The 25,279-nt window shown below is 39.2% G+C and overlaps 2 protein-coding genes and 1 long non-coding RNA gene across 4 annotated transcripts in view; 2 read left to right on the top strand and 1 right to left on the bottom strand.

Annotated features, from left to right (window-relative positions):
* The window catches only part of wdr25 (WD repeat domain 25), a 10,278-nt gene extending 2,388 nt beyond the window's left edge, over positions 1 to 7,890 (bottom strand). Inside the window, exons 1-5 of one of the 2 annotated variants that reach the window (XM_084096148.1) lie at positions 7,670 to 7,890; positions 6,792 to 7,305; positions 1,803 to 1,950; positions 424 to 554; positions 182 to 352 (exon numbers count right to left, since the gene is read on the bottom strand). In XM_084096148.1, the coding sequence (XP_083952274.1) occupies positions 182 to 352; positions 424 to 554; positions 1,803 to 1,950; positions 6,792 to 7,292 (951 nt within the window). In that variant the 5' untranslated portion in view covers positions 7,293 to 7,305; positions 7,670 to 7,890. The remainder of the gene's footprint in view (positions 1 to 181; positions 353 to 423; positions 555 to 1,802; positions 1,951 to 6,791; positions 7,306 to 7,669) is intronic. The other variant, XM_084096149.1, reaches the window with a different exon arrangement.
* Positions 1 to 25,279, top strand: part of LOC311071685 — a 307,177-nt gene that overhangs the window by 157,739 nt on the left and 124,159 nt on the right. The window lies entirely within an intron of this gene.
* Positions 8,301 to 25,055, top strand: wars1 (tryptophanyl-tRNA synthetase 1). The gene is made up of 11 exons (XM_084096147.1): positions 8,301 to 8,407; positions 8,591 to 8,680; positions 9,098 to 9,305; positions 9,392 to 9,500; positions 9,888 to 10,007; positions 10,333 to 10,515; positions 14,319 to 14,419; positions 14,490 to 14,602; positions 15,152 to 15,325; positions 15,990 to 16,130; positions 24,544 to 25,055. The coding sequence occupies exons 2-11, from the start codon at positions 8,597 to 8,599 to the stop codon at positions 24,700 to 24,702; spliced, it is 1,392 nt and encodes a 463-aa protein (XP_083952273.1). The 5' UTR covers positions 8,301 to 8,407; positions 8,591 to 8,596; the 3' UTR covers positions 24,703 to 25,055.

Genomic DNA, 25,279 nt, shown 5'->3' with positions numbered 1-25,279 from the left:
TTATTCATTAAAATTACAAATTCTGTGAAATTCTGCGTTATACAGTAAATTCAGTTTGTATGAGTGGATTCCGTCCCTGTTTTCCCGCATGTAAATCATAGAGCCCTAGCGTTCTAAAAGGAAACACCCTTTTCTAGTGTGTCTGCATGAATGTGTCCGTGTCCGCAGGGAAGGTTCTCACGTGGAAGATCTGGTTGGAGAGTTTGGCGGAGGTCTGGAAGTCCCAGGCGATGAGCGTTCGCTCGGCCGAGTCTCGACTCACGGCGTCGGTGCTGCTCACGAACTCTCGGCTGCCGCTCAGGAACAAGACGTCCAGCGTCTGCTGAACCGCAGCTTTATACACGCGCAGCACCTGCGACACACAGCGCCTGAGACACACGCTCAAAGCAAAGGCTCATGGGAAGGGTTTGGAATCAGACTGACCTTCCGGCAGCGGGCGTCCCAGGCTTTGACCTCTGAACTGAAGCCGCCACTCAGGAACACGTCGGGGTCGGAAGGTCGCGGGGCGACGCAGGTCACCTTAAAACCGTTGTCCATCTGAGCGACGGTCTGACCTGAGGAGACATCGGCCAATCAATCAATCAATCAACCAATCAATAAATCAATCAATCAACCAATCAATAAATCAATCAATCAATCAATCAATCAATCAATCAATCAATAAACCAACCAAGCAATCAATCAATCAATCAATCAATCAATCAATCAATCAACCAATCAATCAATCAATCAATCAATCAATCAATCAATCAACCAACCAATCAACCAATCAACCAATCAGTCAATCAACCAATAAATAAATAAATCAATCAATCAATCAATCAACCAATCATGCAGTCAGTCAATTCAGTGTCGCTACTTTAGTTTCAAAGACACTTAATATTCATGAATATTGTTAATTTGACTGCAGTGACACTATCAGACGAGAACCATAATGACTCTATTCTTCTGAAGAGCTGAATGTGAATTAGTTTCATAATTGACTAATTTTGCAAAATGGAAACTGTGGAGTATGTTTGAGGACGAACTGTGAATGTTGGTAAAGCAGCACTTCTTTATTAACTGTGACGTGATTCATATGACGATCAACTCATGCATATTAATGAGAAGATTTGCATATGATCAAGTTTGATTTGAGTCTGATGAAACTTCACTGTTTTTTTTTGTAGCACTTCACAATAAGATCTCATTTGTTAACATTAGTTACTATTAGTTTAAGTAATCTAATGTAATGTAATGTTAACACATGAGATGTGCTGATGTTTGTGGAGCCGATACATCATCTCCTGCATAATTAACACACGTCCTCCGTGTTTTTCATTAATGAATGTGATTCTCTGACGGCCGATAAGAAGCGCGTCTCTCGTGATGAGCAGCTGAAGGATCATTTCACTTCTGTAAACATTTATGAATGATTTAAGAATCTTTGGATATTTGTGCTGGAAAACATCAAACAATCATGGAGTTGATCTGAATCCTCCGTCCTTCTGTTAGACTGTCTCACACATGAATTATGTTGAATATCTGTCAGCTGTTAAATTTAACTACACAATTAGATAATACCAGTTTAGCTCAACCAATCACCAAGCAATGCTTCATTGTGTTCAGTCTGTGTGTAAAAAGAGCATTAGCAATTAAAGACAAAACACTTCAGCAAAACATGATCAGCTCAAAGTGTCCGAATCATTTTTGCTCCCAAATTTGTAAATTTTTTACTGGTAGTCACTGTATGAAGAATATTTTGGTATAATATGTCACAGTTTACTTTATTTTGCTCTCCTCACACTCACTCACTTACTCACCCGTCTCCGCGTCAGTGAGCGCCGTCGTGCCGTCGAACGACCCCGAGAGGAGGCGACGCCCACACGGCAGCCAACACGCATCACGGACCGCGCCCCTGTGGGCGGAGTAAGTGCGTAAGCTCCGCCCACCACCAACACCGTCCCACACCTACAAACACACACGTTCAGCTCAACGAGAACGCCAGTATCACTGCACCGTGACTCTATTAGCCCTCTGGGGCTCTTCACGTGTTGCTCAAAAATGACCGAAATTATTTTTTTATTTCAATTAAATTAATGTACTATATTTTAGTTTGATAATGCTTTTTATTTAATATTTTTTATTTTTAGGGGATTTTATGGTACTAAATTATATTTACGCTGTATTTATAATCCATTCATGTACTTTTTGAGCATAGACCTGAAAATTACATTTCCAACATAAACTGTGAAAAAAAGTTTAAAAAAGTGAATTTAAAAGTTACAGAATTTTACGTTTATCGTTGTGAAAAAATACTATTTAAAATTTTTATATGAAATATATATTTTCAAAAACATGTTTTACTCTAAAACTGTTAGAAAATCAAAGCCATAAATGTAAACAAGTCGTGTTCCAAATTTGATATCTCAGTAAATGATCTTTCAGTGAGAGTGTGTTCGGCTGCAGTACCAAACGCTTCCACTAGAGGAAACTCGTCTCTCATTCGTTTCCAATGCATCATTTCTGACCGCGAGGAGCTCAAGTGGGACTATTGTTATCAGGACCATTAAACATGTTCAGATCATGTCCGTGATTTTTTTTGCGTTCGCACAGCAAGTGCCAAAACCTTTACCAAGTTTCGCACCATTACGATGAAGAAGAAAAACAAATGTAAACTTTTTCAAAAATGACTAAAGAGCCCCAAACTCCACATTCACTCATTCTGTCATGAATGCGACAGATTTGACATGAATTCCTCCTATTATGTTGCATTTGATTTTTAAACGGCTTGAAAAATGCTGATTAAACTTTATTTCTTCTTGCAATTTGTCAGGATAGACAGTAAATAGTCAGGTTAAAAAAATAAATAAATAAATCATACCAACTACTAAAATATGAAATACATGAAAATTTATGAAATTTAAGACTCAGTTTACTTTTCTGTCTATGTGCAGCTATTTTTTAACATTAAAATATGTGGGTCAATTTGACCCGAAACAGAAAGAGGGGAACTATTTCACAACAGCATTTCAGAATTTGACATATTTTATATTCGTTTAGTCTCTAACATATGGAAGCCCATTTCTGCCACACAAGGGGAAAAATCATGCTTTGGTAAATCTTAATTATGACATAAATCAAAATGATGAGTCATATTTATGGCATAAAAAGTTATAATGTCATAACAGTTACATCTGACTTCATAACATTAAAACTCTGAATTATGACATACTAGACATAATTAGAGTTTTGGTCAAAATTCTCATGAAAAGTAAAAAAGTCAATTATGAGACACAAAGTCGAAATTATGACATTAAGTAAATGATGACATACTAAGTCATAATTACAGTCATATTTAAGACGAAGAAAAAGATGAAGAAGTCGAAATGATGACACGCTACATAATTATGACAAAAGTAAAAATTAAGAGTAGAAATTATGAAATTACGAAATTATACTAAGTCATGATTCTGAGATAAAAAGTCAAAATTATGATTTATCAAAGCCTGATGACTGTTTTTCTACTGTGCTGGAAACGGGCTTTCATTCTGACAAGATGCAATAGAGGTTTTATATAAAACCATGAGTTCTGGTGTTTTTTGTAGTGTTGAATTGAACAGGAATCAGGAAGCCGGCGGGGAGAGGAAGAGTGAACGTCCTGTAACGACACAGATACGGATTGAGAGACGCTCCTCGACCCTCCAGACATGCTTTATTATTAAACACACACACACACACACACGAAACCGCATCTGATAGCGTTGGTTCTCATTTCCTCTGTGGGCAGAATAAGCTGTTCGTGATCAACATCACCTCACAGTCAGACCCAGCAGAAACAGACTGAAGTCAACACACACACACACACACACACACACACACACACACACATACTACAGATGAATTATGATCCATAACCCAGCAGAATCAGGACGGGTTTAGTTCCTAGTCTCTGGTTCATCGATCCTTCCATCTGTCCTTGTGAACATTTCTCGTGAATAACTGAACGGTGGATTATAATGTTCAGTGTGTGTGTGTGTGTGAGTGTGTGTGAGTTCCCCTTTCCAGAGGACATGAGCGTGAGTGTGTGTGTGTGTCTCCTGGGTCTTGACACACATATTCACCTGACCGTGATGGAGCCGCATCGCAGGGACACACACATGAACACACACTCCTCCTGTCACACTCGTCTGGTCCTGAACCCCAGTGTGTTCACATCCACAGGCTTTACTGAACTGTGTGATACTGAATAAAAAAATGCTGGATGGAAATGCTAAGATCCCCATAAATTCTAAAAATGTGCTTAAATGATGTGGATAATTATCATGCAGAGTTTTAATGATAATTTCTTTTTAATGATGAAACCAGATTCCCCTAGTATTGGCCTTCTGGGGTTAGATGAACAACCAGGCGTTTATGTGACAAATATAATCCTAATTCGGATTGGGAAGGAAGGCTTTTAGTGATTTTACTTCATGAAAGTTGCATAGATACATATTTTTCAGCTTTAATATTTGTATTATGTGATAACGTGTTTGAAGGGCGAGCCAAACAACGCCCTTCATCCGATACAGCACAGCCTCGAGTACCTTACTGCTAACACAGGGAATGAACAGTGTAATCCTTATTTCCCCAAGAGTGAACACCTGTAGAAGAAGCGGCTGATTGTGTTGTGTTGTGTCATGCTAGGCTAGGTTGGGTTAGGTTGAGTTAGGATGGGTTGTGTTAGATTAGGTTGGGTTATGCTAAGTTAGGTTAGGTTGGGTTTTGTTACATTGGGTTGGGTTGTGTCAGGTTGGGTTGAGTTAGGATGGGTTGGGTTAGGTTGGGTTGGGTTATGCTAAGTTAGGTTAGGTTGGGTTTTGTTACATTAGGTTGGGTTGAATTAGGTTTTGTTGGGTTAGATTAGGTTAGGTTAGGTTGGGTTAGGTTGGGTTTTGTTACATTGGGTTGGGTTGTGTCAGGTTGGGTTGAGTTAGGATGGGTTGGGTTAGGTTGGGTTGGGTTATGCTAAGTTAGGTTAGGTTGGGTTTTGTTACATTAGGTTGGGTTGAATTAGGTTTTGTTGGGTTAGATTAGGTTAGGTTAGGTTGGGTTAGGTTGAGTAGTGTTATGTTTTGTAGGGTTAGGTTAGGCTACATAAGGTTAGGTTAGGTTAGGTTGGGTAGTTTTAGGTTTCGTTGGGTAAAGTTAGCTTAGGTTAGATTGTGAGTGTTATGTTTTTTGTTGGATTAGGTTAGGTTGGGTTGGGTTAGGTTAGGTTGCGATAGGTTGTGTCAGGTTGGGTTGTGTTGGGTTAGGTTAGATTAGGTTGGGTTGTGTTAGGTTAGATTGTGAGTGTTATGTTTTTTGTTGTGTCAGGTTGGGTTGTGTTGTGTTGGGTTAGGTTAGGTTGGGTTGCGATAGGTTGTGTCAGGTTGTGTTGTGTTGGGTTAGGTTAGGTTGGGTTGGGTTGGGTTGTGTTAGGTTAGATTGTGAGTGTTATGTTTTTTGTTGGGTTAGGTTAGGTTGGGTTGTGTTGGGTTAGGTTGGGTTGTGTTGGGTTAGGTTGGGTTAGGTTGGGTTGCGATAGGTTGTGTCAGGTTGGGTTGTGTTGTGTTGGGTTAGGTTAGATTAGGTTGGGTTGTGTTAGGTTAGATTGTGAGTGTTATGTTTTTTGTTGGGTTAGGTTAGGTTGGGTTGGGTTAGGTTAGGTTGCGATAGGTTGGGTTAGGTTAGGTTGGGTTGGGTTAGGTTAGGTTGCGATAGGTTGGGTTAGGTTGGGTTGTGTTGGGTTAGATTGTGAGTGTTATGTTTTTTGTTGGGTTAGGTTAGGTTGGGTTGGGTTAGGTTAGGTTGGGTTGTGTTGGGTTAGGTTGGGTTGCGATAGGTTGTGTCAGGTTGGGTTGTGTTGTGTTGGGTTAGGTTAGGTTGGGTTGAGTTAGGTTTTGTTGGGTTAGATTAGGTTGGGTTAGGTTAGGTTGCGATAGGTTGTGTCAGGTTGTGTTGTGTTGGGTTAGGTTAGATTAGGTTGGGTTGTGTTAGGTTAGATTGTGAGTGTTATGTTTTTTGTTGTGTCAGGTTGGGTTGTGTTGTGTTGGGTTAGGTTAGGTTGGGTTGCGATAGGTTGTGTCAGGTTGGGTTGTGTTGGGTTAGGTTAGGTTGGGTTGGGTTGGGTTGCGATAGGTTGTGTCAGGTTGGGTTAGATTAGGTTGGGTTGTGTTAGGTTAGATTGTGAGTGTTATGTTTTTTGTTGGGTTAGGTTAGGTTGGGTTGTGTTGGGTTAGGTTGGGTTGTGTTGGGTTAGGTTGGGTTGCGATAGGTTGTGTCAGGTTGGGTTGTGTTGTGTTGGGTTAGGTTAGATTAGGTTGGGTTGTGTTAGGTTAGATTGTGAGTGTTATGTTTTTTGTTGGGTTAGGTTAGGTTGGGTTGGGTTAGGTTGGGTTGGGTTAGGTTAGGTTGCGATAGGTTGGGTTAGGTTGGGTTGTGTTGGGTTAGATTGTGAGTGTTATGTTTTTTGTTGGGTTAGGTTAGGTTGGGTTGGGTTAGGTTAGGTTGCGATAGGTTGGGTTAGGTTAGGTTGGGTTGGGTTAGGTTAGGTTGCGATAGGTTGGGTTAGGTTGGGTTGTGTTATGTTTTTTATTGGGTTAGGTTAGGTTGGGTTGGGTTAGGTTAGGTTGCGATAGGTTGGGTTAGGTTAGGTTGGGTTGGGTTAGGTTGGGTTGTGTTAGGTTAGATTGTGAGTGTTATGTTTTTTGTTGGGTTAGGTTAGGTTGGGTTGCGATAGGTTGTGTCAGGTTGGGTTGTGCTGGGTTAGCTTGTGTTATTCATACCTTGCAGGTGTTGTCCATGGAGGCCGAGAGCAGCAGGTGACTGAGATGATCCACTGGACTCCACTGCAGTGTGTTCACTGGACCCTGGTGGGCCTGAAGGAGACACTGCACTCGTCTGGGCAGCTCAACCCGACCGGGCTTTAGCGCCAGGAACGGCCGGACCCTCTCCGAGACCTCGGACAGCAGACGAGCTCCGGCAGGTGGAGGTGTGTGAGATGTGTGTGGTGTGTGAGGTGTCTCTGGGGTCTGGGCCGTTGCGGTGGACACTCGCTGTCTCTTAGGAACATACGGCCTGACTCCGGCCGGCTGCGGCTGAGCTCTCTTCATGCAGCCAGACACACTTACTGATGATGATGATGATGATGATGAGGATAACGAAGAGCTCATGATGAGGGACTGATCTTTATAAAGCTCCAGGTGAGGATGAGGAGCAGCAGACTGAAGATCTTGATCCGGATCACTGTCAGAATCCTCATAATCCACCAGTGAAGCCATGACCATCACTCACAAACCACTGCATGGACAACAATATCAATAATAACACACACACAGACACACACACACAGACACACAGACACACATATATATATATATATATATATATATATATATATATATATATATTTTAACTAAAAATAGATTTAAAAAGATTAAAAAAGAATAATAATCTTATTAATGAAACAGTCAAACATTTTAGACAAAAAAAAAAGAATAACAATCTTACTAATAAAACGAGATTTTAACTATTGTAAACAGAAAGAATATTACACATGTATATTTATGTAAATTACAGTAAGTAAAACGACAAATGTATCTTGAATTTATTCTAATAATTAAAAATAAAGCAGCAGAATACACTAGTTTGCACAAAAACTCACATTAAACTACGAGTAACTGACATCATCAACATCATCTGTTATTAGCGAATATTGATCCGTCAAATCCCTTTCATAATATACGCATCTGTGTATCAGTTTAAATCGTTGGTATAACAATACAGACAGTCAGTTATTCTTGTTTATATGATTAATATTCGCATCTGTCGTGCGGTGTTTTTAATTTGAAATATCAGGTAGCGAAACTCCGGAAGATTAAGAGCGGGTGAGGAGTTTACAGGCAAAATAAGAGTCTCGTTTTAATGAACACCTTTTATACATTAGCGTTATCTGAGTAAAACAGAGTAGGACTAAAAGTGTCAGCTGTCTTATTGTGATTAACCGTTACATTGGTTTGTGGGGTTAATAATCGTGTGTTTACACGACACATGTTTAATCCAGATTTTGATATTGACTCTCTTATTTCTCTGAGTGATAAGCACTTCTTGTAGAGGAAGCGGTTGGTTTCTGCGACAAAATAAGAGTCTTTTAAAAAAGAATAATTCGTGTTTATAAAATACACATCTTATATATTTCAGGTTGTGTGCATCACCGTTATCCAAGTCAAACACAGTATGACTAAAAGTGTTTTTAATAAAAATATTTTCGCTGACAGTGACGTGTGAGACATGCGACCGGAACTACATGGCGCGAATGTTTCCGGTAGGGCTGAGATTGGTGTGACACTGGCACAGTGAGTCTGATGCAAGTGGAATGAATTAAACCATCTAACTCAAAAAGGTGCGTTTGTTTATTCTTAATTACTATTTAATACTGAAATTAATTTATAACAATTGCTCGTGTGAGCGCTGGTCATGACACTGGTTGCAGATCTGTGTTTAAAGGCTGGCATGCGGCAGCGAGCATATGTCAGTGTCGTTATGAAGAGTCATAAAGAGTTATTACAGTATCAGTGTGTTACAGGTAAAGATGTCGAGCCCGATGGACCTGTACGAGCAGCTCACGGCTCAGGGACTCGCAGTGAGGCAAATCAAGGCTCAGAAGGGCAATAAAGTCAGTCTCCACTTATGTTATCAAATAATAATATTATAAATATGTCCACATATTATTCAGAAAATACTGAATTTCTATTATTAGATATCTTATTTTTTATTCATTGTAATCTGTTTTATCTATCTATTTAATTGTAATTTATTGTAATCTAATTTTTATTTATCTATTTTTAATTTATTGTAATCTATTATTTTTTTTATTGTAATCAAATGTATATTTATTATCGTGTGTGTGTGTGTGTGTGTGCGCTCAGGCTGATGTGGAGTCTGCAGTGCAGCTGAAGGAGTAATGTGTGTGTGTGTGTAGGCTGATGTGGAGTCTGCAGTGCAGCTGAAGGAGTAATGTGTGTGTGTGTGTAGGCAGATGTGGAGTCTGCAGTGAACTGAAGGAGTAACGTGTGTGTGTGTGTGTGTGTAGGCAGATGTGGAGTCTGCAGTGCAGCTGCTGCTGAGGATGAAGGAGGACTATAAGCTTCTCACCGGTCAGGATTATCAGGCCGGACGCCCGCCGACACACACTGAGGATGATGATGCTGGTCCTGCTGAGGATGATGAAGATGATCAGGTCGACCCCTGGAACGTGTCCACCAGCAGCGCTAAAGGAGTCGACTACGACAAACTCATCGGTTAGTGGCTGTGACTCTGAGTGAGTGTGTGTGTGATGTATGAGGCGTGTGAATAATCAGAATATATATATGTTATATATAATCAGTGCGATTCGGCAGCTGTAAGATCGAGCAGGAACTGGTGGACAGAATCGCTCGAGTCACGGGGAAAACACCGCATCACTTCCTGCGCAGAGGAATCTTCTTCTCACACAGGTGACATCACACACACACACACACCCTCTACATATCTACACACCTCCGCATGAAAAATAGATTCAAAGAAATAAATAAATAGATTATAATAAATAAATAAATAGATGAGTAGATTAAAATAAACAGATTAAAATAAATGATAAAATAGATAAAACATAAATAAATAATACATTTAATTTAATTAAAGTAAATAAAAAAAAAAAAATAAAAAAAAATAATAATACATATAGTAATACAGTTCTATAGTAAGTATAAAAAACAACAACATAAAGTCATAATAATGTAACTTAATAGAAAAATTATCACATATCTATAATAATGTAAATGTTTGCCAGTGGATGGTGTATGATCATGTTGTGTTGATGATCGTGTTGTGTTGATGCTCAGGGACATGCATCAGATCCTGGACGCGTACGAGAGCCGGAAGTCCTTCTATCTTTATACGGGTCGCGGACCGTCCTCTGGGGCCATGCATGTGGGTCACTTGATCCCCTTCCTCTTCACCAAGTGAGTGTGTGAGAGTGTGAGTGTGTGTCAGGTGGCTGCCGGACGTTTTTGATGTTCCTCTGGTGGTTCAGCTGATGTGTGTGTGTGTGTGTGTGTGTGTCAGGTGGCTGCCGGACGTGTTTGATGTTCCTCTGGTGGTTCAGCTGATGTGTGTGTGTGTGTGTGTGTGTGTGTGTGTGTGTGTCAGGTGGCTGCAGGACGTGTTTGATGTTCCTCTGGTGGTTTAGCTGATGTATGTGTGTGTGTGTGTGTCAGGTGGCTGCAGGACGTTTTTGATGTTCCTCTGGTGGTTCAGCTGATGTATGTGTGTGTGTGTGTGTGTCAGGTGGCTGCAGGACGTGTTTGATGTTCCTCTGGTGGTTCAGATGACTGATGATGAGAAGTATCTGTGGAAGGATCTGTCGCTGGAGGATTGTCATCGATACACACTGGAGAATGCTAGAGACATCATCGCCTGCGGGTTCGACCCGGACAAGACCTTCATCTTCTCCGATCTCGACTATATGGGGTAAAACCAAATATATGTAACCAAATCTCATCATGCGTATGGATATAACCACTATTATTATCATATAACCGCATCTCATCTGCGAATGGATATAAGTGCGATTATTATCATTATATAACTGCATCTCATCTGCAAATGGATATAAGTGCTATTATTATCATATAACCGCATCTCATCTGCGTATGGATATAAGTGCTATTATTATCATATAACCGCATCTCATCTGCGTATGGATATAAGTGCGATTATTATCATTATATAACTGCATCTCGTCTGCGTATGGATATAAGTGCTATTATTATCATTATATAACTGCATCTCGTCTGCGTATGGATATAAGTGCGATTATTATCATTATATAACTGCATCTCGTCTGCGTATGGATATAAGTGCTATTATTATCATTATATAACTGCATCTCGTCTGCGTATGGATATAAGTGCGATTATTATCATTATATAACTGCATCTCGTCTGCGTATGGATATAAGTGCTATTATTATCATTATATAACTGCATCTCGTCTGCGTATGGATATAAGTGCGATTATTATCATTATATAACTGCATCTCATCTGCGTATGGATATAAGTGCTATTATTATCATATAACCGCATCTCATCTGCATATGGATATAAGTGCTATTATTATCATTATATAACCGCATCTCATCTGCGAATGGATATAAGTGTGATTATTATCATTATATAACCGCATCTCGTCTGCGTATGGATATGTGCGATTATTATCATTATATAACCGCATCTCGTCTGCGTATGGATATAAGTGCTATTATTATCATATAACCGCATCTCATCTGCGTATGGATATAAGTGCTATTATTATCATTATATAACTGCATCTCGTCTGCGTATGGATATAAGTGCTATTATTATCATTATATAACCGCATCTCGTCTGCGTATGGATATAAGTGTGATTATTATCATTATATAACCGCATCTCATCTGCGTATGGAAATAAGTGCGATTATTATCATTATATAACTGCATCTCGTCTGCGTATGGATATAAGTGCTATTATTATCATTATATAACTGCATCTCGTCTGCGTATGGATATAAGTGCGATTATTATCATTATATAACTGCATCTCGTCTGCGTATGGATATAAGTGCTATTATTATCATTATATAACTGCATCTCGTCTGCGTATGGATATAAGTGCGATTATTATCATTATATAACTGCATCTCGTCTGCGTATGGATATAAGTGCTATTATTATCATTATATAACTGCATCTCGTCTGCGTATGGATATAAGTGCGATTATTATCATTATATAACTGCATCTCATCTGCGTATGGATATAAGTGCTATTATTATCATATAACCGCATCTCATCTGCATATGGATATAAGTGCTATTATTATCATTATATAACTGCATCTCATCTGCGAATGGATATAAGTGTGATTATTATCATTATATAACCGCATCTCGTCTGCGTATGGATATGTGCGATTATTATCATTATATAACCGCATCTCGTCTGCATATGGATATAAGTGCTATTATTATCATATAACCGCATCTCATCTGCGTATGGATATAAGTGCTATTATTATCATATAACCGCATCTCATCTGCGTATGGATATAAGTGCTATTATTATCATTATATAACTGCATCTCGTCTGCGTATGGATATAAGTGCTATTATTATCATTATATAACCGCATCTCGTCTGCGTATGGATATAAGTGCGATTATTATCATTATATAACCGCATCTCATCTGCGTATGGAAATAAGTGCGATTATTATCATTATATAACTGCATCTCGTCTGCGTATGGATATAAGTGCTATTATTATCATTATATAACTGCATCTCGTCTGCGTATGGATATAAGTGCGATTATTATCATTATATAACTGCATCTCGTCTGCGTATGGATATAAGTGCTATTATTATCATTATATAACTGCATCTCGTCTGCGTATGGATATAAGTGCGATTATTATCATTATATAACTGCATCTCGTCTGCGTATGGATATAAGTGCTATTATTATCATTATATAACTGCATCTCGTCTGCGTATGGATATAAGTGCGATTATTATCATTATATAACTGCATCTCATCTGCGTATGGATATAAGTGCTATTATTATCATATAACCGCATCTCATCTGCATATGGATATAAGTGCTATTATTATCATTATATAACTGCATCTCATCTGCGAATGGATATAAGTGTGATTATTATCATTATATAACCGCATCTCGTCTGCGTATGGATATGTGCGATTATTATCATTATATAACCGCATCTCGTCTGCATATGGATATAAGTGCTATTATTATCATATAACCGCATCTCATCTGCGTATGGATATAAGTGCTATTATTATCATATAACCGCATCTCATCTGCGTATGGATATAAGTGCTATTATTATCATTATATAACCGCATCTCGTCTGCGTATGGATATAAGTGCTATTATTATCATTATATAACCGCATCTCGTCTGCGTATGGATATAAGTGCGATTATTATCATTATATAACCGCATCTCATCTGCGTATGGAAATAAGTGCGCTTATTATCATTATATAACTGCATCTCGTCTGCGTATGGATATAAGTGCTATTATTATCATTATATAACTGCATCTCGTCTGCGTATGGATATAAGTGCGATTATTATCATTATATAACTGCATCTCATCTGCGTATGGATATAAGTCCTATTATTATCATATAACCGCATCTCATCTGCATATGGATATAAGTGCTATTATTATCATTATATAACTGCATCTCATCTGCGAATGGATATAAGTGTGATTATTATCATTATATAACCGCATCTCGTCTGCGTATGGATATAAGTGCGATTATTATCATTATATAACCGCATCTCATCTGCGTATGGATATAAGTGCTATTATTATCATATAACCGCATCTCATCTGCGTATGGATATAAGTGCTATTATTATCATATAACCGCATCTCATCTGCGTATGGATATAAGTGCGATTATTATCATTATATAACTGCATCTCGTCTGCGTATGGATATAAGTGCTATTATTATCATTATATAACCGCATCTCGTCTGCGTATGGATATAAGTGCTATTATTATCATATAACCGCATCGCATCTGCGTATGGATATAAGTGGTATTATTATCATTATATAACTGCATCTCATCTGCGTATGGATATAAGTGCTATTATTATCATATAACCGCATCTCGTCTGCGTATGGATATAAGTGCGATTATTATCATTATATAACTGCATCTCGTCTGCGTATGGATATAAGTGCTATTATTATCATTATATAACTGCATCTCGTCTGCGTATGGATATAAGTGCTATTATTATCATATAATCGCATCTGCGTATGGATATAAGTGCTATTATTATCATTATATAACTGCATCTCATCTGCGTATGGATATAAGTGCTATTATTATCATATAACCGCATCTCATCTGCGTATGGATATAAGTGCTATTATTATCATATAACCGCATCGCATCTGCGTATGGATATAAGTGCTATTATTATCATATAACCGCATCTCATCTGCGTATGGATATAAGTGCTATTATTATCATTATATAACTGCATCTCGTCTGCGTATGGATATAAGTGCTATTATTATCATTATATAACTGCATCTCGTCTGCGTATGGATATAAGTGCTATTATATTATATTGATTGTTTACATAGTCATAAACTTATATAGTATATACATCACACAGCTCTAATCTGATAAATGAAGATATTATAAACATTAACCTGATGATTTGACTTGTTTGGACAGGGCGAGTCCTTCGTTCTACAGAAACGTGGTGAAGGTCCAGAAGCATGTGACGTTTAACCAGGTCAAAGGCATCTTCGGGTTCACAGACAGTGACTGTATCGGTGAGCAGATCTTCTTCTGAAGCGTTTGATCCAGTGTTCGTCAGTCGCGTTTAATCGCGTGTGTTTGCAGGTAAAATCAGTTTTCCGGCCATTCAAGCGGCTCCGTCCTTCAGCAACTCTTTCCCGCAGATCTTCGGTGACAGGAACGACGTTCAGTGTCTCATTCCGTGTGCCATCGATCAGGTGAGACGTTCAAATACACGTTCACGCTTTTCCACTCTCTGAATCAACTGAACCAAAATAAAACGATTGACTAGCTTTGGAAACGCCACAGGCCAGCGCCACCTGCTGGTCAAAACATGAAGTATAACAGCTTTAACAAACCAACTGCGAATGTTTTCATTGTTAAATCGGTAACATTTTACAATAAGGTTCTTTAGTTAACATGAACTAATAATGAACAATACTTCTACAGCATTTATTAATCATAAATTATATTAATTTAAACATTTACTAATATGTTATTAAAATCAAAAGTTATATTAGTTAACATTAGTTAATGCACTGTGAACTAACATGAACAAACAATGAATAGCAATATTTTTATTAACTAACATTAACAAAGATTAATAAACACAGTAACAAATGTATTGCTCATTGTTAGTTCATGCTAGTTAATACATTAGCTAAATGTTGAGCCTTATTGTAAAGTGTTCCCGTTAAATCTACTAATAAGTGTTCTAATGGTGTGAAGTGATGCTGCTGAACGTCACATGATGGTCTGTTCCTCAGGATCCGTATTTCCGGATGACGCGAGACGTAGCTCCGCGGATCGGCTATCTGAAGCCAGCTCTGCTTCACTCCACGTTCTTCCCGGCGCTTCAGGGCGCGCAGACCAAGATGAGCGCTAGCGACGCCAACTCCTCCATCTTCCTCACGGACACGGCCAAACAGATCAAGAACAAGGTGCCGTTCACTCTCATCACGACTGAACTAGCCTTCAAGTCAAGTCTCCATTTATACAGCGCTTTAACAATATAGATCACAGCAGCTTTACAGTGATAACAGGAGATTACAGTAACAGAGATCGTTTAGGCTTTACAGCAGATCTAGAATAAAGTTATTGTCCAGATAAAGTTGGTTTTGATTGATTCACTTCCGTTGCAGAGATCATTAGTGATTAACTTAGGGGCCGCTAACACGACACCGTTCTAACAGAAACTCTTAATGTGTTCTGGAGACTCATTCACACAACAGTGTTTGGAGATTGAGAACACAAACCTTGAAACGGGTTCAAAGGTGCAAGTTTTGAACATTTTTGAAAACATCATCATCTCTGTGTAAACTTCAAAAACGTGAATCTGTGAAACACTGAAGGCGTGCGCATGCATATCACGTGTTTAGTCTATAGATATGAGCATTTAAATTATATATGTGGGCAGGCGCGTGTCTTTCTTTACAAATTGACATCGACAAATTACTCTGGCCTTAAAAATTCATAATACAGAATTTTTAGTTGTTTCCGCGGATCCATGTGACCTGGAATCATTTAGACCAGGTGTTCTCTCTACAGAGGTGAAGGAGACACTATTAACACGACACTGAATCACACGAGCTCTTCTCACTGCAGGTCAACAAACACGCGTTCTCCGGCGGGAAGGACACGGTCGAGGAACACCGGAAGCTCGGTGGGAATCCAGATGTGGACGTTTCCTTCATGTATCTGACGTTCTTCCTGGAAGACGATGAACAGCTGGAGAAGATCCGACAGGTGAGAGCAAACACTGATGACGTCATCATACAGGCAAACCAAACACTATTCACTATAAATCACTCACACCTAAGGCAGTTATTGTAAATGAAATAGTCACGGATAATAGCTTCGATGTCCTTTGCCTTACTGAAACTTGGCTTAAACCTAATGATTATTTCGGTCTAAATGAGTCTACTCCATCAGGATACTCCTATAAGCACGAACCCCGTCTGATTGGTCGTGGCGGCGGTGTTGCAGCGGTCTATAGAGATATTCTCAATGTTACTCAGAAAACGGGTTATAAGTTTATTTCGTTTGAAATACTTGTACTAAATGTTACGCTCTTATGGCTCGTTTCCACTGAGCGGTACGGTACGGTACGGTACGGAACGGTACGCATTTATTTGCGTTTCCACTATCAAAAGTTGTGAATGGTACCAAAATGCCGAACCGTACCGTACCACTTTTTAGGTACCCTTCCATTGGGGTACCTAGCACAGTGGAACGGTACTAAAAGGTGGAGCTAGACTCACTGCAGGACGTTGATTGGTTGACAGAGAATCGTCACTTGCGCGTGCTACAAGAGGAATGACAACATAAGAAGCGCCATTTTTTAATATAAAGTTTAATATAATACTACTGTTACTGTATCACGAAATGTAATTTTAAGAGTTTTTCAGGCGAGAATGTAGTTGTTTAAAGCTCAAATCTGTGGTTTATTTATAAAGATGATTATTTTTTTCCCCGGTTGTGAGATCCATGCGTTCAGCGGGCGCTCGGTGCTCATGTTTCCCGGCTGGATGAGCCTTTCCTCGGCTAGTCCTCGGCGTTCGTCGCTGACTCCGACGGTAGTGGTTAAACATAAGATATAATTCGTTTTGTGTAGACCTAACGGGCGATCTTTGGTCCCGTGAATATATAATGAGTTCCCTGTCAATCGTTTTGGCTGAGGGATAAGTTTAGTTAACGTTATTTGTGTTTAACTTTACTTGTAATGTTAGACTAACGTTATAGAGCGCTGCATTTGGATATTTGACTGAATTGTTTACTTTATTTCTTATTGTATAGCTTCTTGTACTTTACTGAAATTTTACAAAAATAAATATGGTTTCTTGTCATTTTTATTAAAAGATTATCACTGATGTTTATTGCAACATTTGTACAAATGCATATATTGCCTGGAATATGTTTATTTTATTTATTTTTTTAAACGAATGAAACGCGCATGAACCACATTTGTGTCCCTATAATGTTTAATTTATTTAAATGAAAACGAAAAGAGGCAGAGTGGTGTTTTATAACATATTTCGTTTTATTGTTGCTTAAAATGTACATACAGAGTAAGTTAACAGAGATAACCGGAGTAGCAGAGCGAGCTGAGTGACGCTTTTAAGAACGCGCTGTACCATGTAGTACATGGCACATGGCAAGTACAAACTTTGCGTACTTGATATTGAGAAAAGCCTGATGTCGGCGCTTGTCTTCTTGTGACAAACATGTTGAGAAGCAAGAACAAGATCTGCTGTATGTCATCCATTGTAGTTTACTATGTTCTTCTTCGCGCGAAAATGACGTCGATCGAAACACCACGCCTATCAAGTAAGGGTACTGTTGGCAGTGGAAACGCTAGCCAGATCATGGTTAACAGACCCGAACCGTACCGTACTGTCCCGTACCGTACCGTACTGCTCAGTGGAAACGAGGCATTAGATGTTAGAAAAAAATCCATATTATCTCTAGCCTTGGCTACCGTATATAGACCGCCTGGGCCTTACGCTGATTTCCTAAAAGAGTTTGCAGATTTTCTCTCAGATCTATTGGTCAATGTAGATAAAGCATTAATTGTTGGAGATTTTAACATACACGTAGATAATCCAAATGATGCGTTAGGGGCTGCGTTTATAGATTTATTAAATTCCTTTGGGGTCAAACAAAACGTCACCGGACCAACTCATCGTCTTAATCACACACTCAATTTAATTATATCATATGGAACCGATCCAACCGATATAGATATCATTCCACAAAGTGATGATGTCACTGACCATTACTTGGTAACTTGCATATTACGTACTGCTGTAATATGTCATGCGGCGCCGCGTTTTCGACCAGGCAGAACAATCCTTCCATCCACCATAGATAATTTCTCGAGTTGCTTGTCTGATCTGTCTCAGCTGCTGCCTGAACCCAAACAAACAGATGAACTAGAAGAACTAACTAGCACTATGAGCACCATTCTCTCTAGAACATTGGATGTTGTTGCACCCGTTAGATTAAAAAAGGTCACAGAGAAAATTAAAGCACCATGGTACAACAATACTACGCATGTTCTAAAGAGAGAAACCCGTAATTTAGAGCGTAAATGGAAACAAACTAATTTAGAGGTCTTTAGAATCGCGTGGAAAGACTGTATGTCACGTTATAAAAAGGCCCTAAAAGCGGCCAGGGCTGAGCACCTCCGCAAACTAATAGAAAACAACCAAAACAATCCTAGGTTTTTATTTAACACCGTGGCTAGACTAACAAATAAACAGACGTCACCCGAACAAAATATCCCGTTACAGTTTAGTAGTAATGATTTCATGAACTTCTTCACTGAGAAAATAGAAAACATCAGAACCACAATTGTAAACGTTCAATCCTCAATCGCACCTTATAATTCAGCCTCAATTTTCCCCCCGCAAGAACAATTACAGTGCTTTACAACTATAGAACAAAAAGAGTTAAATAAACTTATCACTTCATCTAAAACAACAACATGTTTATTAGATCCTATACCAACTAAACTACTGAAGGAAGTGTTACCTGTAGTGGAAGAGCCTCTCCTCAATATTATTAACTCGTCTTTATCTTTAGGTCATGTTCAAAGAACATTTAAACTGGCAGTGATAAAACCTCTCATTAAGAAACCACAATTAGATCATAATAATCTAGCAAATTATAGACCCATTTCAAATCTTCCTTTTATGTCTAAAATACTAGAAAAAGTGGTGTCCGCCCAACTGGGCTCTTTCTTGCAAGAAAATGACATCTATGAAAAGTTTCAGTCTGGATTCAGGCCGCATCATAGCACTGAAACTGCGCTCATTAAAATCACAAATGATTTACTTTTAGCTTCTGACCAAGGCTGCATCTCAATACTAGTTTTACTTGATCTTAGTGCTGCGTTCGATACTATAGATCACACAATACTCTTAGATCGACTACAAAATTATACTGGTGTTCAAGGACAAGCATTAAGCTGGTTTAGATCGTACTTATCAGACCGCTACCATTTTGTCTATTTAAATGGAGAAAAATCTATCATAACTCCAGTAAACTATGGAGTGCCGCAGGGATCTGTGTTAGGCCCTCTGTTATTCTCAATATATATGCTGCCACTTGGAAATATTATAAGGAAACATGGAATTAGTTTCCATTGTTATGCTGATGACACTCAAATGTATATTTCATCACGGCCGGATGAAAACGCTAAATTATCCAAATTGACAGAGTGTGTTAAAGATATAAAAGATTGGATGACGCGTAATTTTCTATTATTAAATCCAGACAAGACAGAGGTAATACTTATCGGTTCAAAAAACCGCCCACAGAACCTCTCACAATACAACTTTGACATAGTAGGATGTCCTGTTACTTTATCCTCTACAGTAAAAGACCTGGGTGTTATACTCGATTGTAACCTGTCTTTTGAAAATCATATTTCGTATGTTACAAAAACAGCCTTTTTCCACCTTAGAAACATTGCTAAGCTACGTAACATGCTATCAGTTTCTGATGCAGAAAGGTTAGTTCATGCATTCATGACCTCGAGACTAGATTACTGTAATGCTTTATTAGCCGGTTGTCCTGCATCCTCAATAAACAAGCTACAGTTAGTCCAAAATGCAGCCGCTAGAGTTCTTACTAGATCAAGAAAATATGATCATATAACACCAATTTTATCATCACTACATTGGCTACCTATAAAGTTCCGTATTAATTACAAGGTATTGCTACTGACTTATAAAGCCCTAAACGGCTTAGCTCCAGTCTATTTAACGGATCTTCTATCACCCTATAATCCATCGCGCTCTTTAAGATCAATAAATTCAAGGCTTTTGGTCATACCTAGGATATCCAGATCCACCAAAGGAGGGAGAGCATTTTCACATTTGGCTCCAAAACTCTGGAATAGCCTTCCTGATACTGTTCGTTGCTCGGACTCACTCTCCCAGTTTAAAACTAGATTAAAGACGCATCTTTTCAGCCAGGCATTCATATAATATTTTTAATCTTACAGTTCAAACTACAATCCGGCCTCTAGTTCATAAATGCCAGAGGAGAACTGGCCCCCGACTGAGCCTGGGTTCTCCCAAGGTTTTTTTTTTCTCCGTTAGGTCACCTGATGGAGTTTTAGGACACCATTAGGCCGCTTGATGGAGTTTTTTCGGTTCCTTGCCACTGTTGCCTTTGGCTTGCTCAGTTGGGGATATTTTGGGGATATTTAATTTTATTCTATCAATCAATAAATTCCACTAGAAACAAACTTTGTTGTATTATTTTATTTTAATACTGTGAAGCTGCTTTGATACAATCTGTATTGTGAAAAGCGCTATACAAATATACTTGATTTGATTTGATTTGACTATTCAGACACCAGAGATCATTTCACGAGTGTGATCAGGACACTATTAGCCTGGGAAAACCCAGACAACTTCCGGCAAATTCAGATTTGCTCGAGAAGTAGTCTGGCAAAGAGCTCATTCAAGCCCATTTCCATGCCGTTGAAATCGCGGCACCAATCAGAAACGTTGAGGCGGGCTTTACACAATGACGATCGCTCTGATTGGTTTTAGGTCTATCCAATTGCGCCCAGAGGCATTTGAGTGACGTCGTTCAACTTTTAAATGCATTATTATATTCAAATTGCAAACACATGAGGACAGTCTCCATGAAAGACCCACTGGCAGATGAACGTGCTTCTACATTTCTCTCCGAAACGGTAGGGAATTAACTGGATTTTAGGAGGATTTTAACTGTGACACGATGATTGACAGGGCAGTTTAAGTGACAGGATGCACGCGACAGATCCGTCCGATAAAGATGACTGAGTAGTATGTCCCAAAGCTTGCCTACTTTTTTGCTACACATTCAAAAGTAAATATCTTTTCTTCACAAAAAGAGCACATACTTTTATGGCGTAGTGTAACTTAGGCAAATTGGGACGCAGCATATGGCTTTACACGATGACGACCGCTCTGATTAGTTTTAGGTCTATCCAACTGCGCCCAGAGGCATTTGAGCGACGTCCGTTGGTGACGCCCCTTTGGAAATGAGTTATTAATGAAGCTTTGCCAGACCATAACTCAGTTACAACTGAGAATGGTCTGGTTTTAACCAGGCTAGGACACTATAGTTCATTAATGTGAGTGAGGAGAGGAAAATAAAGTAAACTCAGGGTTCCCACGCGTCCTGAAAAACCTGGAAAATGAAAGACCAATTTTCCAGTCCTGGAAAACACATGGAAAATGGGAAAAAAGTAAAATGTCCTGGAAACGTTTGGGTTGTCCTGGAAAATAATTTTCCCTCCTTGTGGATGAACGCAAACGGGTTAAACATTTTACGCATGAATGTCTGTTTTCAGCTGCCTTCAACGGGTAATATTGGGCTGGAGCGCTTGTCTGCTTTCATTTCTGCATGTAGCCAGCACAGCGGCCCACGTGACACAAACCTGCGTAGCAAGTATGCAATTTGACATCTCAGTACGCTGGTAAAACTTGCCCCTCTAAACTACGGACATGTGAGTTCTGTGGCAAATGTGCACGTGCAGTACTCCTGTCTGACAACACGATGCAGCAGCGTGGTGAAGCAGTTTCAGCTAATCATTGTAGAAAAGCGGAGAATAACGAGTCTACCGAACCTCCAACGTAACATTCCCGTCCCTCTCCTCCTGCCCTCTGCCTCAGCACCGCTCTACTCAATGGCACTGCTCTGCCTCACTCTCTGTACCCCGTTCCCCATTTGCTGCAGCTGGGCTTAAAAAGGTAAACTGTGTGTGTATGTGTGTGTCTTGCTATACTTGTGTGGACCAACCTTTGACAGGCCACCATCATTGTTTGGACATTTGTAGTTGTGAGGACATTTTGCCTGGTCCACACAATGTTTAACAAGCGATTAAACTCTACCAGTTAGGTTTAGAGGTATGGTGTGAATTAGGTTTAGGTTAGGCATGTGCCAGTAATGGTTAGGGTTAGGGAAAGTGTGTGGGTTAGACATAGTAAAATCAATGGAAGTCAATACAATGTCCACACAAGTATAGCAAGACAGGAGTGCGTGTGTGTGTGTGTGTGTGTGTGAGCGGACCTGCCAGCTTTTGGTAAATGTGAACCGTTACGCGTAAGGTTACTTTCACTGTGGAAACATTCGAGCCGAAGTCTGAAAAAAGAAAAATAAAGTTTTGGGAGGTGTTTTTTCTTGGCAAATCTATCAATCATGTTCAGCAGTAGCCCTTCTGAACAAGTGTGTGTGTGTGTGTGTGTGTGTGTGTGTGTGTGTGTGTGTGTGTGTGTGTGTGCGCGTGTGCGCGTGTGTGTTTGTTTTGCTGACTGTCGATGCCATGTGGAGGGCAAAAAACATTTAAAGATTGTGGCCAGTACAGTACAAAATGTCTATATTTTCTTTATTAAAAGTATTGTAATCAAAAATATAGGTTTTATTGTTTTTTTTTTATAACCAATTTCTAGCCAGTGAATGGGGAAATTACTGCGTTTAAAGTAATGGAGTTGCAAAAGTCTGCCAAAAGCTAGCGACTTTCTGTTAAAGAGTGTTGCTGTATGGCAGTATATCGAGTGAGAGGTTGTTCTCCCTCTCTGTTGAGTGACAGAGGAGCAGTGGAGAGCTGTGGGCGTGTCGTCACTCATACCTTTGTGTGAAATATATTTTTGGTTTTAGTGGAGCCGTAGCGAGCACGATGACAGCTTCGAGATAGCGACGGCCTAACAGGTCTTACCGGGCCACATTCCACTCAGTATTTCATACTTGTTCTATTGTCCGACAGCAGAAACAAAAAACATGTGAATGAGAAAAACGTCATGAATTCAGCTCTATCGAAATACTGTGTATGTGCACAGAGCCCCAACTCTTCATGCTGTGTTTAGCTAGATACACAGACCGCAGAGAAGAGGCAGTGAGAACTGAAGACTTGCATGTTCATTTGAACACAGTTGTTTAAACGTAAATTTTGTTTTGGTGATTTATTGAACATAAAATATTTTGTGGAGAAAGTACAAGAGAGAAAGATTGAGATCTGGTTAAATGTACAAAATATAAGGTACAACTGTAGAAAATAGCAATTCTCCAAAGCTTGGGATATATGATATATACCGGTATTTAACCCTAGTTTGTCAGAATATTTTACTTAAGATCCATTTCATACACAACACCAGTAGGCTAAATGGATTTTGCATTTAAACACATTTAGCTTTACAAAAGGTCTATCCATTTCAGCAATATAATTGACAAAAACGGTTACAAAGATTTGATAAATCAAAATAATTTAGAGTCAAAAACACATAACTCATCAGTTTATGCCTATGTATACCAGATGCGTAATGTGCCTTGGTGCGAGCAGATGCAATTAATATAGAAGTCCGATAATAGTTAATATTTTCTAACGTTAGTGACTGATTGCGAATACAGCTTGACTGTGAGAGTTTGGACTTTTAAACTGATATCAGCAAGTAAAATAGCAGTGTATGAACTAAAGTAGAGAATAACTTCTGTTTTAGTAGTGTGGCATTGCAAGTAGAGGAAAGCAGGTGGCATTGTGAAAGACAACAATCTTTGCACAACTATAATACAGATATAACGGTATAGGTACAATATCACATCTGTTTCAAAATGTATCTCGATATGATAATATCGGTATATCGCCCAGCCTTAGTTGTGATAACTTGACTCGCACTGTAGCAGCTGAAAAAGTCTTGAAAATGTCCTGGAAAATCATTTCAAGAAAAGAGTGGGAACCCTGAAACTGTGACATATTACACCCAATAACTCTTCATACAGTGACTACCAGTGACAATGATTCGGACACTTTGAGCTGATCATGTTTTGCTGAAGTGTGTTTTCTTTAATTGCTAATGCTCTTTTTACACACAGACTGAACACAATGAAGCATTGCTTGGTGATTGGTTGAGCTAAACTGGTATTATCTAATTGTGTAGTTAAATTTAACAGCTGACAGATATTCAACATAATTCATGTGTGAGACAGTCTAACAGAAGGACGGACAAAACCAGTCAAATATCAACTGAGTTCATATTTAATTACCATTTTCTAAACTATAGTGAATAAACTGATGATGTGAGAAATGTTGAAGGTGTCTGAATAAATGTTGGTTTGACTGAAACTGAAAGCATGATGTGTAAAGGATCCGCTTGTGTTTCAGGACTACAGGAGCGGTGCGCTTCTCACCGGCGAGCTGAAGAAGTGTTTGATCGAGACGCTTCAGCCCATGATCGCAGCGCATCAGGAGAGACGCAAGCTAGTGACCGACGAGACCGTGCGACAGTTCATGACCCCGCGCAAACTACACTTCAACTGCTAGAAAGCACACGCGTCATCCTTCAGAGGAACGAACTCTCACTGTCTTCTGCTCGTGTCTGATAAACCTGTGCTGAATAAACAGTGCCACACTGATGCTGTGAGTGACGTGTGAATCCCTGATACGAGCTCGACACGCTCAGATACAGCTGAGATTAAAGGGTTAAACCTGACCAACACTAGCTCTGTTTCCATCAACCTACTTTTATTCGGATATCGCATAAAAAAACGCTGGATGGAAATGACAAAATGAGCATAAATTAGAAAAATGTGCTTAAATAAATTTTTATCCGATAATAAAACGTGTGTATAAACTACGATGGAAACACATTTACTGAATAAATCCCTCAAACCTCATGTGACTCAGCGTCAGCTGTGATTGGATAACTGGAGTAACCAGTGGACCAATGGCGTCGCAGCATCTCTAATGCTGGTTTGGTGTTTCTGAAAGTGTGTGATGAGAATGATTTGGTGTAATTCCCTCCAGAAGCGTCTCACACACACGAGTGTGTTCCCGAACACCAGCATCCGAACGCCAGAGAACATGACAGCGTTTACTGTGTTTCGTCTGACGCTCAGAG

This window comes from Abramis brama (assembly GCF_963993115.1).
Source record: "Abramis brama genome assembly, chromosome: 21".
In the NCBI taxonomy this organism is placed as follows: Eukaryota; Metazoa; Chordata; class Actinopteri; order Cypriniformes; family Leuciscidae; genus Abramis; species Abramis brama.
This window is presented reverse-complemented; position numbering and strand designations above follow the sequence as displayed.